This window comes from Pundamilia nyererei, unplaced genomic scaffold, assembly GCF_000239375.1.
Source record: "Pundamilia nyererei isolate P.nyererei 1_Seehausen unplaced genomic scaffold, PunNye1.0 scaffold01167, whole genome shotgun sequence".
NCBI lineage: Eukaryota > Metazoa > Chordata > Actinopteri > Cichliformes > Cichlidae > Pundamilia > Pundamilia nyererei.
In genome coordinates, this window is record NW_005188568.1 from 128 (window position 1) to 17,532 (window position 17,405).

The window sequence follows — 17,405 nt, forward strand, 5'->3', positions numbered from 1 at the left end:
TCCAAACACACGTTACAGTTGTGGTCAGATGTTTACATTCACTCATCATTGGCATGAATCTCATGGTAATTTGGGTCTTTTAATGGTTTCTTTGAACTGTTGTATTTCCGGGGTGGAATGATTGTACAGGATACATCTTTAATGGCTTGATGAGTTCATAGCAGGCTTGAGCCTCAGCAGTTCCTGAGTTGTTTCTGAACATCTAAACCAATTTACTCTCATCTAACGGTGACAGTTTGGGTCTTCTTCCAGACTTTGACAAAAACACAGTTACCAGACCCCGTGTGTATACTTTTAACCCTGTGTGAGAATCAGAGAAAGTCCATAATAAATTCAGAAGAACAGTTCAAAGAAATCATTAAAAGTCCCCTAATACTATGTCAGTCCTCCCCACGATAAGTGTAAACTTCTGACCACATCTATAGGTTAACTGATGATGGTGTGAATAGCTCTGTTTCTATGTCTTAGCCATGCAACAGATTGGCGAGCTCTTCATGGTGTAACCCGTCTCTATGGAAGAATGAATGACTGTATTAATCACACCTACATAATGATGATATGAAATCAAATCACCCAGTTATCATGAACTGAATGCTTTTTGTTTTCCAAATTATGCTCATAGTGGCTCTAAAATCTGCTTTTTTTGTCAGTGCTTGCAGAAGATGCCATAAAAGCAGCACTGTCAGACTACCGGCTAAAGCAACAGGACAAGGAGGAACATGTTAAAGCCAGCAATTAATGTTTTTATTCACTGACTATAATAATAGATGTATCCTATTGTTGGATATCGTGCCTCTCCTAGTGCCAGAGCAGTGCAGACGGGTCGCTGTAATCACATCGCATCAGATCTTGCATCCATTGGGGAATTCTCCACAGGTGTGGGTCCCATATTGTTCAAGTGTTAATAGCGTTTATGGATTCTTTGCTTTTATCACACAATCAGAATTGTTTAATTAACAATGGGTTCATGGTGAAGCTTAACACTTTAATACACAGAGCATTAAAGACATCTTTAATGAAGCAGGGATGTGGGTTTGTAGTTTTATTTTTTTTTGGCTTTGAGGCTCTTTCTGGCTCACTTGTGAGACAATGTAGGTCCCAGATGAAAGACTTGGTATGAGAATGTCAACAGTTAAAGTTTACATACAAAAAAAAGTTCAGAAAATTTGTATGAGGTGCTTTGCTTACTGTGAATAAACAGATTAAAAGACTTCAGTGTCTGTGTGTGTGTAAATGTCATCCTGCTGATCCTGAATCAGCAGGAGCCACCCTCTGCTGACGCACAAGCACCTTTTTCAGCACGAGCAGCACTGCCAGCATTACGAGAGCCACTAACACACACAGCACAACGAGCAGAGAGACTATCGCTGCAGAGGCCTGCTGAGTGAACAGCTGTGGGACGAGAGTGGGCACGAGTGCATCTCTATGTGTGGAAAGCAAGAACTGTGTCCCCTCAGCAAGGGTTACGTTACTCTGAGGGTATCGAGCTGTAATGTTGTCTCTGCAACTCTGTTCCTCCTCAGGGAGAGAAGTAGTAGTCTTTAAATGGAAGGGGCTGACTGACTGACTGTTATTTAGGGATAAGCACTCCTCATAGGTAAGAGTCTCTAAAGAGTAGTGCAAGACACGCGTCTTGGAAGAGTCTTGATTACTGTTTAGAGCTTCAGAAAGCAGTCCATTAGTGGTTAGTTTTGATATTTTCTCTGCTGGCTGCGCTGTTAGCATCCTCGCCTGTGCAGAGCTGAGGTCACGTTCGTGTGTCCTGTCATTTGGCTTCAGGACACGAGGACAGATGGCCACGACAGAGAGATTCAGAAGCAGACGGTGGGCGAGATGATCAGGCTCTGTGCACACAATGTCTGTGGCCATCTTAAGCCTACCGCTCAGCAGCCAGCGGTACAGATACAGAATGTCACACTCGCACACCCACAGGTTGTTGGTGAGGTCCACAGATCTGAGACGTGGCAGGCTGTCAAAGGCGCTCTCTGGGACTGACCGCAGGCAGTTGCTGTTGATCTTCAGGACCTGCAGGTTGACCAGGGCAGACAGTGAGGGCAGGTCCAAGGCAGAGATGCAGTTTTCTGAAAGATCTAAGTGGGTCAGTGATGGTGGAAGACTCATGGGGAGACTGGTAAGCCTGTTCCCCTTCAGCGTCAGGACCTGCAGCTTATGGAGACCCTGAAGTGCCCCGGGCTGGATGGCACGAATACGGTTGTCCTCTAAGTCCAGGTGAGTGAGGTTTCCCAGCTGCCTCAGGACACCTGAGGTGATGTAAGTAATGCGGTTTTCTTGCAGCTGCAGGGACTCCAGGCTGGGAGGCAGGCCACGAGGGAAGCGGGCTAGCAGATTGTGACTGAGGCTGAGCTCCTGGAGGCCAGAGAAGGGCCAGAGCTGGTGGTCCACATTACAGAGCTGGTTTCTGGCCACAGATAGAGCCGAGGTACTGAGAGGAACCGAGCGAGGGAGTGACCTCAGGCCTAGTGACTCACATAGAACCAGAAATCCTGGGCAGCAGCACCCAGTAGGACAGGGAGACACTGCAAGGCAGGCTAGAGGACAGATGCAGAGAGCCAGCAGGACACCACATCTGCACCAAAGCATGACTCACTGCAAGAATAATGCAGGAAAGACGAGAAGTTAGATGAATTTAGAGGATATGGTTCTTCTAAAAGTTCTATAAAGGAAGGGGTATAATGTTATAATATGGCTTAATTAACGGTTAATAAGCAGCTGAAAGATCCCTGGTTTGATCCAGGAAGGACAGACAAATTCCACTGGGGCTGCATCAGGAAGTGCATCTGACATAGAAACTCTGCCAAAACAAACACGTGGAGCCACCTGCTGTGGTAATCCCGTGTGGATAAGGAAACAGCCAAAAGCAGCTTTATTAAAGGTTAATGAACCATTTATTAATACCAGTACTCCACCAGCACACTCTGGTACATATAATGACCTTATGGAAAAGAGCTGCAGAGTGTAAAACCCATTCATGGAATTGCCAAAACTATTTATAAAGCCACTTCTTACGTCTTAAAACCCCATGATAAGGTGTGACTTGTTATAAAGTGATGCCAAAGAGTGAAAGCTGCCTCACTTACCATTCTTCTTTCTGTGTATTATCTGCTCCTCCAAAGAGACAGGCAGGGGTGCTTTCCCATGCTCCCTACGTGATCGACTGTCCCTCTAAAGATAACCGACGTTACTGATAATTCCAGGCAGATGCTCATCAAAGTTTAATGACAGCCTTAAGGAGCTCTATTACCTGTTCTTGATCATCTTCTCCATCCGAACTGACCAAGAAGTCCTTTTGTTTGTCAGCTGTTTTATGATGAACAAGCTGAAAATACAAAAGACATTCAGAAAAAAAAAATGGTATGAAAAAAAGGATGTCCTAAATATTCTCCTGTTGGAGCCCAGCTAAGGTGGAGGTTATTAGTGACTTTAGTGAAGATGTGCTACAAGGTTTGCATCTTTCTGGAAGGAAGAGTGAAAGTAAGGGGCTAGCATTTTCTCGAATTATTTAGCACCTCATTGATAAAAGAGCAGGGAATCTGAGCCCGGTGTAAGGCTCTGTCTGGGCTCACGTTTCAGCCACCACATGGTTACACTTGCTTTTCAGCTGGTGCGCTATCATGTCCTGTTTGATCTTTGGCAGTTTGACCTACTTAAGACCTGAAAGGAGTTTTATGTTTGAGGATTCAAAAAACATTCTTATGAATTTTCTACATTTTTTTTAAACAGATTTCAGATGGCATCATGATTTATCCATGTCACACTGGAAATAAGATATATTAAAATACACAACTGAAAGAGTTGCACTGTTCATACAGCATCAATATTTCATTACTTGCTCAAAATATGGAACAAAAGGGATTCGACTTTTTTATCATAATTCTAATGGGAACAAATCAGGGTCCCCAGGATTTGTATAAACAATACATGAGCTCCTGTTTTGTGCCAAAGGGTCCGTATGTATCTGGATTACTGCTATTGAAATATTAAACAATTCTGTACAGTTGCCAGCAAAGGACAAAGGGGGCTCTCGTCATCTCCAGGCTCGAGTACCTTCTTCTGCAGTCCTGCGAGGTGATGGTGCCAGCGGCTTCATCCCGGCCAATCAGAAAGCTCTGGCAGTGTTTTTTTTTTCTTTTGCAGATCAGGGGTTTGAACTGTTAAAAGAGAAGACAGCCTATATCATCACAGAGCAGATATCACAGATCTGGCATTTCGGTAATTACCTTAAAATAGTTACCAGTGATTTCTGTGTGGACGCAGGTCAAAATTACAGATTCCCAAGTGGAACATAATGTGCACGTTGAGATTGTCCTCTTGTTTTTCCGAGACCTTCCTCGCCTTTTCTAATTGTAGGTTTCCACAGGGTTGTATCTGTGCTTCATTTGGCGTAGCTTCAGCCATGTACGCTGCTACATTTACAGCACTCAGAGACATCTTTTTTGATAGCTTTATTAAATATAAGCAAAACAAAACGGTCTTTTTGTAAACAATTCAAGTGTCAAAAAAGAAAGCAACTGTGGCTGAGGTTGGGCGGAAAACAGTATGTCAGCATGACAAAAGCATCGGCACATAATTCAGGCTTAGATTAGATGCTCAAGGTCATTAACTTAACAACAGGACAGAGTAATTTAATCAAAGAAAATCAGACAAGAGAGACAAATATGCATCTGTCAAGCCTATACACGTAAGCTAAACATGCCAACTGTCTGTCCTTCTACTCACATTTCAAACGTTTACACTTAAAAAAAAAAAAGCATAATTTATCGTATACATAAATGCACTAACTATTTAAAAGGAAAACTTAAACATTTGTTTTCTACTGCCTACTTTTTTATACATTTGCCCATTGAGAGCAGGTCAAAGGTATTAGCCGAATAAATATGTACAGTCATCGTACAAAGAAAGTGCACCCTCTTTCAGTTCAAGACAGTTCAGAACAGCATCCTGTGACATATTACGACATGTCATTGATTTAACAAAGACTAAGCTGAAACGCAGAAGCATTGTGTGGAAACTAAGTCCACCCTTCCATTATGAAGTAAGGGGGTAACTAACAGCCAGGTACTGCTGACCAAATGCATTTGATTAACTAATCATTGATTAACTAATCATTTGATTAACTAATCATTGATTAACTAATCATTGGCAGGTGTGAGCACCTTTATAAAATCAGAGGTTTGTAGGTCTGTGGTATTCAGGTGTGTTGACACAATGCTGAGGATGAAAGACATCAGCAATAGTCATCAGTGTGGGAAAGGTCATAAGGTCATTTCCAAACAAACTGAACTCCATCACTCTACAGTGAGAAATATAATTCACAAGTGGAAAATGTCCCAGCAAATTCACCACAAGGTCCACGCCCCTAAGATCTACAGCTCAGACTGTGCAGGCCTCAGTTAGCATGTTAAATGTTAAAGTTCATGACAAAACAATTATCAAAGAAAAGACTTAACAAATGTGGCTTATTTGGAAGGGTTGCCAGTAGAGATGCTTAGGTTTAAGTTACATCTGATTAAACCACAAGACCAAAGCAGACATGTGTGGTCACTGTGCACGGCGCCATGTTTAGGGAAAACTGAACACAGCACATCAGCACAAACACTTCATAACAGCTGTCAAGCACGTTGGTTGCAGCCACTGTGTCCACCATGAACTCCTCTGCATACCAAAGTATTGTTGAGTCTAATGTGAGACCATCTGTCTGACAGCTTACGCTTGGCCTAAATTTGGTTATACATCAGGACAATGATCCCAAACACAACATCGAATCTACAACAGAATGATTGTTGCAATGGTTCAGCCAAATTTCAGATCTCAGCTCGATTGTAATGCTGCAGGCCAAATACCCGCAAACCTCAATGAACTGAACCACTGCAGCAAAGAAGAATGGACCAAACTTCCTCCACAACGACGCGCGAGACTCGTAAAGTCATTCAGAAAACAATGACTTCAGATTATCGCCGCTAAAGGAGCGTACTTAATGTTTCACACTCTGCTTCTGCATTTTGGTCTGCAGTTTTTCAATTTAAGACCTGATCATTCTTTAATATGTCCTGATACGTGAAACCTTAGAACTGAAACACACTGTGATCTCTTTTTACCATGACATGCAGTACACATAGTAGATTTGTGGTAATTTATACAGCCTTTGTTCAGATACCTAAAAATAACACAGTTAAAAGGTTTTTAAAATAAAATATGATATCATGTGAAACTTAACAACCCGATGCAAACAAAATGAAGTAAATATAACTGTAAATATAAAGAGAAAGTTTTGCTACTTATCACGTCAAGTTTACTGACATTTCACTTTGACTTATTTACAGCACCGAACGTGTTGCTCTAAATGACGGATCCAGATGTTTTCACTCCAGCAGGACATAATGAGGAGATTCCTTTGGACAGGTATGTGGAATAATACTTTATTTTAGTTCCCTTTGAAAGTGTTATTCACAGGAAAATAATACTTATTATATAAAGTTTTACTGCCTCAGTAGCACAGTGGTGTTATGTTTTTTTCAGTAATTACAGGAAAAAGAAAAATCCTGTGCTTGCCGTGCCGAGTTAAAGTTGTTTTCGGCACATGAAGACAAAGTGGCCGTTAAAAGGGTCTCGGTATGCTGCTATCTTTCCTCGTGCCTGCTTATCAATCAAACAATTTGAGCTGTACCATTTGTAATCTTTTCAGTAACCAGTGATTTGGGTAATAATCCTCTTCACTGTATATTTAAATCTAGATCTTAGACTTTAATGATGGGTAATTTTTCTTCATGAGGCATGACTTCACTTAAATATAGACCTATTTCCCTCTGTAAGGCTATTCTAATGAAAACACATTTTGAGGACCCATTTTGCCTTTGCCCGTTTCTGATCTTGTTTAAAAAGCGAGAAAAAGCCCACCACTGTGACCTAGTGGTGGCCTTTTTTCAGATGGCAGGTGCAGACTGGCTGACTGGAGCTAGAGCTGGAGCTGGTGCTGGGACTGGAGCTCTGCTGAACCTCCTCCCTGTGCTTCACCTTCTCTTTGTGTTTTGGTTCCTCTCTCCGCTTTTCCACTGCCTCTGTATCTCTGACCTTTCTGACCTCCTGTCGAGGTGATGACCGGACGTCTCTCCCTCTCTCTCCCACCAGCGCCTTGGAGGGCATCCGCAGGTTCTTCGGGGAGGACATGCTCTGAGTCTGGACCCTCTTGACGTGATCGACGGCGTACGGTTTCTCCTGCAGGTCACTTGAATCCTTGCGTCCTCCGGCTTTATCGGCCGTATACTTCCTGGGTGGATGAGGTAGGGGCTTATATGCCTCCAGCTTGCGCTTGTGACTCATTGCAGAGGCACAGCAGATGATGAAGACCATGACAATGAGAAGAGAGGTCACCACGATGATGATGAGCATGTTCTCCTGCAGGAAGTCCACTACTCGGGTCAGGACGTAGTCCTTCAGACGGATCATGGTGGTGGTTATGGTGTTGGTGAGAGTGGGACTCCCGGTAGCGGCGGTAACGTGAACAGGCGCGCGGGTGGAGAAAGACACCGGGAAAAGGAGCTCCAGCTCGGCTTCATCTCCGCTGCCGTCCATGGATATGTTGGAGAACAGAGGTGTGGCGTGACACACAGAGCAGCACAGCGAGAGCAGGGTCACACAGGAGACCTGAAACACCAAGTGAGACTTCATCTTCTCTTTGAGTCCTGCAGAAACAACAAGAGGATGCTTTTAATTTCAGGCAGCACATAGACTCGAAGTCACTGAAAGAATAACGTTGATTGTTAGGTGAAAAGATTTGGGACTGCCTTTCTCAACTTTAATATCTGATCAGAAGGCATGTGGTCCTGTCTTGGGTAAGATTTATGACGTGCACGTTTCTGCTTGGACTGTCTCTGTTGGCAAGTGTTGTGCACACGTGTAGTGCTCTGTTGGCTATTTTATTTTTAAAGCTTCATTCTGATGGATGACAATGTGCCCAACAGCTCCTCTAAAACAGCTCTAAATCTTGTTGGTTTCATCCTCACACATTAGGAAGACATAAAATGTAATAGCTTTAGTTTTAATGTGGTCTGACTGTTTCCCTTAAGACCAGCAGCCTGTTGCAGTGACTCCTGGTTTTCAGGTGCTGGTAGGACAAAAGCCTCACTAACTGTTGCTACTCTTTATCTTAAGCTCCTCACTCACCCTAAATATTTACCGTATCACATCTCAAGTGTGACAGGTATCCATCTTGACCCAGGTTTTTCATTTGCTGCCTCTCTCTCTCCTGCACCAGATCTATTTTAGCAGACAGCAGAGTAGCCATTACTTACTCGGGGTGGAGACAGTGAGTTTGGAGCTGGAGGCCTTATAATTTGTAAAGCAGAGGGAGGCCACCCATCCACCACACCAAAGCCAGGAGGAAACTGTATTCTAAAGCGAGCACAGAGGCGTGGGAGACCTGCGGCTCTCGCCTCTATATTTACGCTGGGCAGCAGCTGCTGTTCACCAGCCCACAGCAGCACAGTCTCACTGAGGATATTTCTGCTTCCAGGAAAAGCTGCATTTACACCACGACTGAGTGAAACCTCCTAGCTTGCTCAGTGTTACATTTCTCCATCCTTTTCTTTTTGGCTTCCTCTCACTGAGAAGATTTAACCGAAACCAGTGAGTCTGTTAGCTCTGCAAACCTGTTTAACTCTTTAACCCAGTCTGTAATTACACAGTGCTAAGCTGTAAAGACAAGCTCCCCTTCCCAGTGTGGTCAAACATACAGCATGTACTGTGCTGCACCAGATGGCGGGCTGGGTCTCCATCCTTGAATGTACAGCTCTAGGATGGCCCTGCCCCTTAAGTCCCCATAATTACAGCTAAAATTACATTTCCTGTATTTCACTAGAGGGTCGCCCTTATCTTCAGCTCAAAGCCTTCTAATTTGTGACACTTGTGACAGCTTTTATAAACTTAATTACATGAAAAACTTTGAACGTGCAGAGCCATATTTTACACATATACCTATTCAGCCTGATGACCCAGTGTGCAGCAACTTACTAAACAAATGTTAGACCATCTCAAATATTTCTTGACATACAATTGTGGCTACCTGGTACACGGTGCAGATTCAAGGTTAGACAGTTAGATCTTTTTTTTAAGGAAGTATTCAGAAGAAAATAATCCATAAATAAGTCGTGCATTCAAAACTACAGAAGTATTTAAGAACTGTACCAACGATCCCTTTAACTTTTGCTGCAATATTACGACTATTACAGTTGCATGTTGAGCGGTTTTCCCTTGCAGTGAGTAAATTATAGCACAAGATTATCAGCATAGTTGAATCTGTAGTGATGCATCACATGATTTACAGTTGGATTATGGGAAAAGTTTGCAACATTTAAATCTCTGAAATAAAATAGTTGAACCGAATGTACTTTTGCACAAACATTCAGACTTCATTTATTTCTTCATCACTATTTGCCACTCGTGAAACGAATGTATAAAAGTACAACGTATGAAAGGTCAAACATCCTGAAAATATTTGGCTTCTCTTTAACCTTGAACTTAATTTCACTACAAATGTAAAATGTATACTTACAGGATGTGCTAGCCTCGGCTTCTCTTCTGTGCAGCACAAAGCAGTGAGTAAGACTGCAGAAAGAGGGAGGAAAAGGGGGAGACAAGACAAGACGGACAGACGAGAAAGTAAGAGTGGGAGACCGTTTCCGAGGATTCGCCCTCCCTGCTGACTTGTGCCGACTTGTTGTTTTACTGAGCTCTTAAAAGTATCCTCACCTCAAACTCATGTCCAGCCCTCCATCTTCAGGTTCTCCTCCCTCTTTTTCTTTCTGAACTTTCTATCCTCCAACAGCCTAACTCTTGGTAAGTTCATGTAGCCGGCCATGTGGGACCAGATTTTTTTATCATACATATGTTTTTTTGAGAAACATTTGATCTGAGCATGGTGATACTTCACACTAACAGGACAAAAGATACACGGGATGCTCTACAAATAGAAACAGTCTTTATTTGCAACGAAAGGCTAATTTGCCACAGTATGTGCTCGTCCATTCACAGTCTGACTGACAGATACAACCTTAGCCTCAGTGTTTATCTTTAAAACAAATATGTTGCAGTTGGTGCATGTTAGTCCCAAGTTCTTCGGAAAAGGGTATTTCTATTCTTGGTGGGGCGAGTTCCACAACTTTTTTTTGGCCTGCACTGAATACTCTCTAATTACGTTCCTGCTGATTACAGCCTGTCTCTGCAGGGCATACAAGACCAGTACAGGGAGAAAGCACTCTTTTCATCCTGAAACACATGTACAGAGCAAATATATGAACTAAATGGACTTTTAGGAGCACTGGATAACTGTTTAACTTGCAGGGCATTTATTTAAGGGTGCTCGTGTTTCTCGTCTTGTTACACAGTACTGCGTAAAAGTGTCAATTATAGGTTTTTTTTCTTTCCAGGGAGCCAAACCTTTCTTATAGTGGTCTGAAAAAACACTTTCTGAAGGCCATTTTCTGGAAATCTTTCAGTTTTCTTTGGACATTGGCTGCTTTTTCATTCATTTTCAGTCCAGTTCTTGTACCCGTCCATTTTCACAGGAATGTTTTTCTTTTTTTAAGCCACTTAACCCTGACCCATGAATCATCCATGCATTAAAAAAAGGCACCAGTGTTGTGTCTGCACATAACAAACAAAGAACCAAGTTCTATATTTAGCCACTTTGGAATAAAGTAGGTGTTATAAGAGGCTGGTAGTAACTATTTGTTAAGTTGAATCTGTAGAAAATGGTAAAGATTAAAGTGTGACAGGCACAAACTAGCATGTTTGCACCAACAAGGGGATTCCCAAAGAACTGTTGGCCAAAACCTGCACACATCTATGTGATTAAGAAACAGAAGAAAAAAAAATCTAGCAAAGACCTGACACAAGACGTGAGAGAAGATTTTTCCCTTCAGTTGGTCCATCTTAAGGATGGCTCATACCAAGTATTGAGTTTCAAGCTTGTTAGAACTGTATGAACTCAGAATTGACTTTTACTTTATTCAAATGATTAAAAAAAACAACAAAAAAAACCAACCAAAAAACAACAACACTGCAACTATTTTCCAAGCCACACAAAGAAATGAGAAATAACTCAAGACTTTTGGGAATGCATGTTGACTCTGTGTGTGTGTCATACAGTAGTACCTAATAAAGTGTCCAGTGAGTGTCATATTGATCATTAATTGGTGTATTTGTTAATTAACAACTGAACAGTGAACTCATTTTAAAAATTCTTTATTAATTTTTCTTATAATCAATGGTTTGATATTTGAAGCAAGAATAATGAACAAAAATGCTGAGCAGACCTCCACACGAGGCTTTCATCCTGGTTCATTTTTCATCAGATTTTCTTTCTTGATAACCTCCGACGTAACGGAGGTTCTGCTTTTCTCATGATGGCAAGGTGCAAGGAACAAACAGGGGGAATGTTTAAAAATCCACCTCCCACACAAATACCCTCTTCAGCACATCCACAAAACAAAAGAAATGGGGAGGAAAAAAATAGATATGGTCACGTTATTTACACAGTTCTCACTCATTTTCTAGACCTCAATTACAAACATACATCTATCTTTCAACACATTTTTTATTTTTCTACCTACAGTGTCCCTTTGGATCTCTATAAGCTACTACTCCTCAAAACTCCGCTCTTGTGCCAACAGTGCTAACCCAGAGAGTGGCAGTCTCATATAAAAGATATGGCAGTATGACCAGTGTCAGCCAAACATGCATCACACTCTACATTTCCTGTCACTAATATTCTCAGATTATTGACGACTCAGCTAACAGATTCCTGGTTTTACATCATTTTACATTTTAAGCTTGTACCCCAGAGGAAAGTGTCACAGCGTCAGGGGCACAATGTGTTTGACAAACCCTGACAAAGTAATGCTGCCTGGTGAACTTTATTACGGACTGGCAGGACTTCATGATGTCACACAGTACGTAAGAAACTGAGTCCTTTGAATTTTGTACTGAGTATAGCACCTCAAAGTGGGTTTAAACTCCAGGCACCTCGCCTCCATTTATTCCACAAAACTACTCACAGAACAGTCGACCTACAAAGAAACCAAAAATAATAAAACACTTCCAGGGTCACCTCTATGGCACTTTCAGGTCTTTACAGTGGTAACATTTATTAAAGGCAAACAACAGATTGAACCATTACCCGTCTCAGCTTCCCACAGGGAAACAATCTTTAAAAAAAAACAAAAAAAAAAACAACAACAACAACAACTCAGGTTGAAAAATATGATCCATTTTCAAATTTGACTGCACTAAATTGGAGCATCTGAGAAATAGCCAAGATGTGGAAGTGCTAAGAGGGATGTAGAAACAGCTGGAACAAGAAACAGGATTTAATTGAACATTGAAGCAATAACCCAACTACTTACTTCTTCTAAATTAAAAGGAAAACTCTGTAGTGGAAAGTCTACAGTGGCTGGTACCTAAAAGGCCAGAGACATGAGGACCCAGATTAGGCCTTTGAGGTCTAGCCAGCTTTAACATCACATGTTTAAAAGCAGTCAAGTAGCTGCGGGATTATTTGATGTCATTTTAGAAAACTTTCTTTTGTGCTTGTACAGAAAACGCAGACATCAGATGGCAAAGCAAACAAAAGAGCAGTGACAAAAAAAAAATGAGCCCACTGCACTTGACTACAGTGATGTGCTGAGCAAGCACATGGATAACCAAACAATCGGGTTGGAGTTTTTCCTCGCAGAAAGAATGAAAATGCAAAAGCTCGTCTTTCCATGGGCACCACATAAAGAATCCCAACAACTAAGCAGTGCGACCGAGTCACCGCAGTGAGTGTGTTTTCCCCCCCTCATACCAAGAACAGCCAATAGGAATTGTGGAATGTGTCACTTTCTTGAATAAGTGCAGAGTGCATGTTGGTAAAGCAAGGTAGAAAGGAATGCATGTTTACTTGGACTATTACGTCCACAGTCGGAATGATGGAAAAGCGACAGGAATGAAAGGAAACAGCAGAGGCGAAGTGTGGATTTCTGCAGCTTCAACAGAGACAGCAAGAATTAGTCACTTAAGGTTGTGTCTGAGTGTTTGGTGTCCGCTGTGGCAACCTGCAATGTATTTTCTTTTAACTACAAATTTAATCTGTCAGTCTCCCTTTCAGAACCATCCAATTAAATTATTTTAATTTCATAGTGCATCACTGATTTTGTTTCTGTACTTTAAAAAAATACTGTTAAGGAAGTGTAAACAAAAGTCCAGATTTGGCAATGTCTTAATTTTGGAGAAGGGCAAACACCAAACACTGAGGCCAACATATAAAACATGATGCTATACAATGATAAATTGGGGGTGGGGGGCTGTTGACATGGTTTTCTTGATCATTATTCTAAAATGCAAAGAATTATGTAAGATCTTTTTATACAAGTAGACACAATTAAAAAAAAAAAAAAAAAGACTGCCACAGAATAAAAGGAAAAGTCCTTTGCCACCAAAAAGAAAGTATTTTCTACTAAATCTGCCACATGTTCTTCTTATTCCACCTGTTTTAAACTGAGGGTTGGGAGCTGGCTAAGAAAAAGTTCATCTGGAATGTTGCTAGGGATCTTTGCTAGGCAGACGAAACACTGTCATTGAGATAGGCAGTGAGTGTTCCCGCCCACCCCCACCCCCAGCCAGTGGAGCGTCCTGAATTGTAGCGGGTTGGGCAAAAGGGTCCTTAAATGGCAAGTTTGGACATCTGCTCTTCAAGTTGGACGATTCGCTTTTCTTGACTGCTGATCATGTCCTTGAGGGACTTGATTTCTTTCAAGATCTCCTCCAGCTTGGCTTCAGATTTCTGTGAGAGATACGAGAAACAAAAGTGAGACTTAATGGGCTTTTAACCATCTTTATGAAAATACAGCTACAGTCACTTTTAAAATGAGGTAAACCTAAGGTGGGTCCCTTAGTAGTACGCCTTGAAATCCGTGGGTCAAAGAAACTTCTAGGAATTTTAAGCTGGTTTTGCACACACTGAACTTAATGACTGCACCGATGAATAGGCCAGATCATAGAAAGATGGATTCACAAGGAGTGAGAGTCTAGTTAAATCCACTCCCTAACAGATTGTGGCAGGTTTAGTTTATTTAAATTCAACTTTTACCTTAAGATCAATCAATCAATTTACTTAAAGAGACAAGTTTCTTCATTATTAAAGTTTGATGAATCCATTATTTACTGCTCAAGTTAAAATGTTCATCTTGATCTACACTGACCAAAATTGCTGGTTATTAATTTTCTTTCTCTTTTTTTTGTCATAATCTGACGGCTTTAAGTCAAGTGTCCTTAAGACAAAAGCTTCATTTCCCCTAGCAAGAATGACCTTAAAGCAGACTACTCTCTAATCTGTGCTACATGTAAGGCCCTTTGGGACAACATCCCAAGTTTTGTTTTAAATCAAGTGTGGTAGAATCTGGCAGTCTGAGGGTTAACATCTTTCAACACCACTGGAGCCCAGTGGGCTATGATTACAGAGCAGACCTTCACAGAGACACATGGGCTGGGACCAAGGCTGTGTTGTGGGTGAGGTGCTGCTGGACGCCCAGGAGCAGGGGCCCAGAGCAGCAGAAGACCTCTCCCTCTATGCGCCAGAGTGGGACGAGTAACATTTACAAACCACCTCATCTAAGTTTGGCAGCAATCTGCCATGACTAATAAAAAAAAAAAAAAAATGTAACGCTAGGAGCCCCAGACAGCCACCTGCAAGGAGATGAGACAGTGGCATAGCATGACCTACATGCAGGGACCTCAACATATACAGTGTAAGACTGTGAAATAAGGCATCTCAATCTACTGTTTAATCTAATCATGCAAAATTAAAAACTGTTTAAAAAAAAAAACGACCTTACTCCTCAACACTACACGTCTGAGACTGAGTGACAACGTACTGTTAAACCGGTTTTAACTGGACACACTGATGAAAGCAAACACTCACAATTGATGGAGCTGGGTGGGAGGACTTGTTGGAAGAGCTCGACTTCTCTGAGTTCTTGGTGACCTTGTTGTCCAACATGTTCTTTTTGACCACTTTGAATTCACGGTTCTTGCCCGGGACGTAGCCATTCTTCAGAGAGATGAGAATGGGGTCTCCATTCTTACCATCAAACCACTCCTCAGCCTCCAAAGCAGGATCTGGACCAGCTGTGTCTGGGTACAAGTCGTCCTGGAACAGGTCCGACTGACGGGAGAGAATAGAGCAATAAGTTGTGAGGAAAAGAGAACTTGTGAATGTGGTGCTTGTGATTTAAAGAGTAGATTAGAGGTCTAAAAGCTGCTGCAAAGTAGCATGTTAGGGCGAGTACTCACCTTTCTAGGCACAGTCATCACAATAGGCTCACACTTTCTTTCATGCAGTTTATAGAACCTGCAACATAAAAAGTCTGGTGTTACTCACAGTTCAATACATCATTACACAATAAAAACAGCAGTTTCCTGTGGATTGTTGTATCACGGTTACAGTTTGCCTCCTAGTGGTCAATCAATGAACTCCACATTAGAGATGATGGAATAAAATCAAAACGATTTCTGGTTTCAGAGATGATGATTTAGGACCAGTCTTGGGTTACCTTGCAATTTCACACTTATTGACATCGAGGCCCCTCTTTGGCATGTAGCCCATACCCCTCTGGGGCTCCTTGCTGGCAAAGGTGTTCAGAAAGTGAACATAGGGAGCCTCGTCTGTGATTTCAAAGTAACGGATGCTGCTGTCTCCCTATCAGGATATAAACAAGTGTTTTATTTCTAATGTGTACACATTTAAATTGAGACATTAAGCTTTGTGTTAGAACAATGCTTGATTTGATTATTGGGTGCTTAGAAGGAAACGCACCTTTCCACAGAGGTAAACGACATTGGTGTCTGGGTCATAGAAGGGCAGAAGCACTCCATTACTGGTGTCCATCTCATTGACAGTCATTGGCTCCTCCAAGTTTTGCTTAAAACAAAAACAGAAGAAAGATTAATTTGAGGCAATACTGTTCAAAAACATTAAAACACAGCTTTACATACCAAGTCCATAATGAGGCAAACTGGTGTGGAAATAGATCTTTAATCAACTCAGAAGCCCTTATAACTCACACAAGTTTATCATTACAACAGCAATGATCAGTAACAAACCTTATAGTGATCGGGCGACCCTGAACCCTCCCTTAATCATGCGAATGGGGGATTCCCATGATGCACTGAGCATTTCTTCTTCACCCACTCACATTGTGTTCATACACCACTCTGCATTTCATCATTAGTTATTGTGAAGCAGCTTACCGTATTCCAGAGAGCCAGCTGCCTCTCACTCATGCGACTGAAGCCAGTAGTGAGGATGTTTCCATCACTAAGGAAAATGGCCCTCATGGGGCGAGCGCCCTCGTGGGCTTTCTCTTTCTCCTGTGAAATAGAGGTTAATGGTTAGCCCTGCGAGTCCGTGTTACTGCCTTATCTGCAGTTCATCATGTTTGTTTCTGCTGAGGTCAGAGGTAGGAACACTCATAAACCTGCTTACTGGTGTGATCATTTAATCAGACAACTATCAGGCAGAAGTGAAATAATACGCAGAACACAAGTCTGAATGAAGATTTTTGATGTTTTATGAAAGGAAAATTCTGGTATGGGTGATTTTAAATGTGGCATGAATGCATCAGAAATATTCAGCATTTCTGATACTGATGGGATTTTCACCACAACAGCCTCCAAAGTTTCATCAGAACAGCTTAAACAAAACTCCACTAAGCACAGTTCTGCACTGATTCGATGTGAGCAGCTGAAGATTGGGAAAAACATGGTTTGGTGTGATGTTTCTCAGCTTTAGTTCTGCCAAGGAAGGCTCAGGCTTTGGTTATAAACTCCATGAATCTACAAATCCCAGGATGAATCCTTGGCTTTTAGGGACAAGGAAAGATTTCGTATGATTCCAACAGAGCATGTTTGGAATGTACGGAACAGAAGAATCAAAGCATTAAATCAGAAGCTGTCAGAATGACGTAATGCAATCATGTCAACACTGGAGCACAATCTCAAAGGGAGGATTTCAGCATCTTGCCCAATCCACACCACAAAGAACTGAAACTGCTGTGAGATCAAAGGGAAGCCTGACCCAGCATCAACAGGGATGTCACAATACCAGAAATCTAAGAGGCTGACGATGATACAAGCAAATACCACTTCAATTCTACAACACTATCAATCAAGTTAACGCATTTAAACATAACCTCTTATTTAACAAAAACAAACCAAAACAAAAAACAAACCACTTTCCGACACTTCTTGCATTCTGGTTTTTGGAGGTCTATGTTATATCATTAACCTGATAAACTAACTCAAATGCAATTCTGGCTGCACTCTGTCTTTTTTCCGCTCCGACATTCACAGCA

The 17,405-nt window shown here is 41.7% G+C and overlaps 3 protein-coding genes across 3 annotated transcripts; all 3 read right to left on the reverse strand.

Moving 5' to 3' along the window:
- Window positions 1-1,880: 1,880 nt before the first annotated feature.
- On the reverse strand, window positions 1,881-2,601 carry LOC102210729 (decorin-like; the record flags this gene model as incomplete). Its single annotated transcript, XM_013908096.1, has 1 exon — window positions 1,881-2,601. A coding segment is annotated over exon 1 (721 nt), but the record flags the coding sequence as incomplete, so codon positions are not given.
- A 4,323-nt stretch (window positions 2,602-6,924) lies between these two features.
- LOC102211020 (transmembrane protein 119-like) lies at window positions 6,925-9,755 on the reverse strand. The gene is made up of 2 exons (XM_005755303.1): window positions 9,569-9,755; window positions 6,925-7,700 (listed from the first exon to the last, which is right to left on the reverse strand). Exon 2 carries the CDS (start codon window positions 7,684-7,686, stop codon window positions 6,925-6,927), a length of 762 nt encoding a protein of 253 aa, XP_005755360.1. The 5' UTR covers window positions 7,687-7,700; window positions 9,569-9,755.
- A 1,488-nt stretch (window positions 9,756-11,243) lies between these two features.
- LOC102211304 (coronin-1C-like) lies at window positions 11,244-16,422 on the reverse strand (the record flags this gene model as incomplete). Its single annotated transcript, XM_005755304.1, has 6 exons — window positions 11,244-13,837; window positions 14,975-15,217; window positions 15,346-15,403; window positions 15,606-15,751; window positions 15,869-15,973; window positions 16,303-16,422. Coding segments are annotated over 6 exons (792 nt in total), but the record flags the coding sequence as incomplete, so codon positions are not given.
- Window positions 16,423-17,405: the final 983 nt, after the last annotated feature.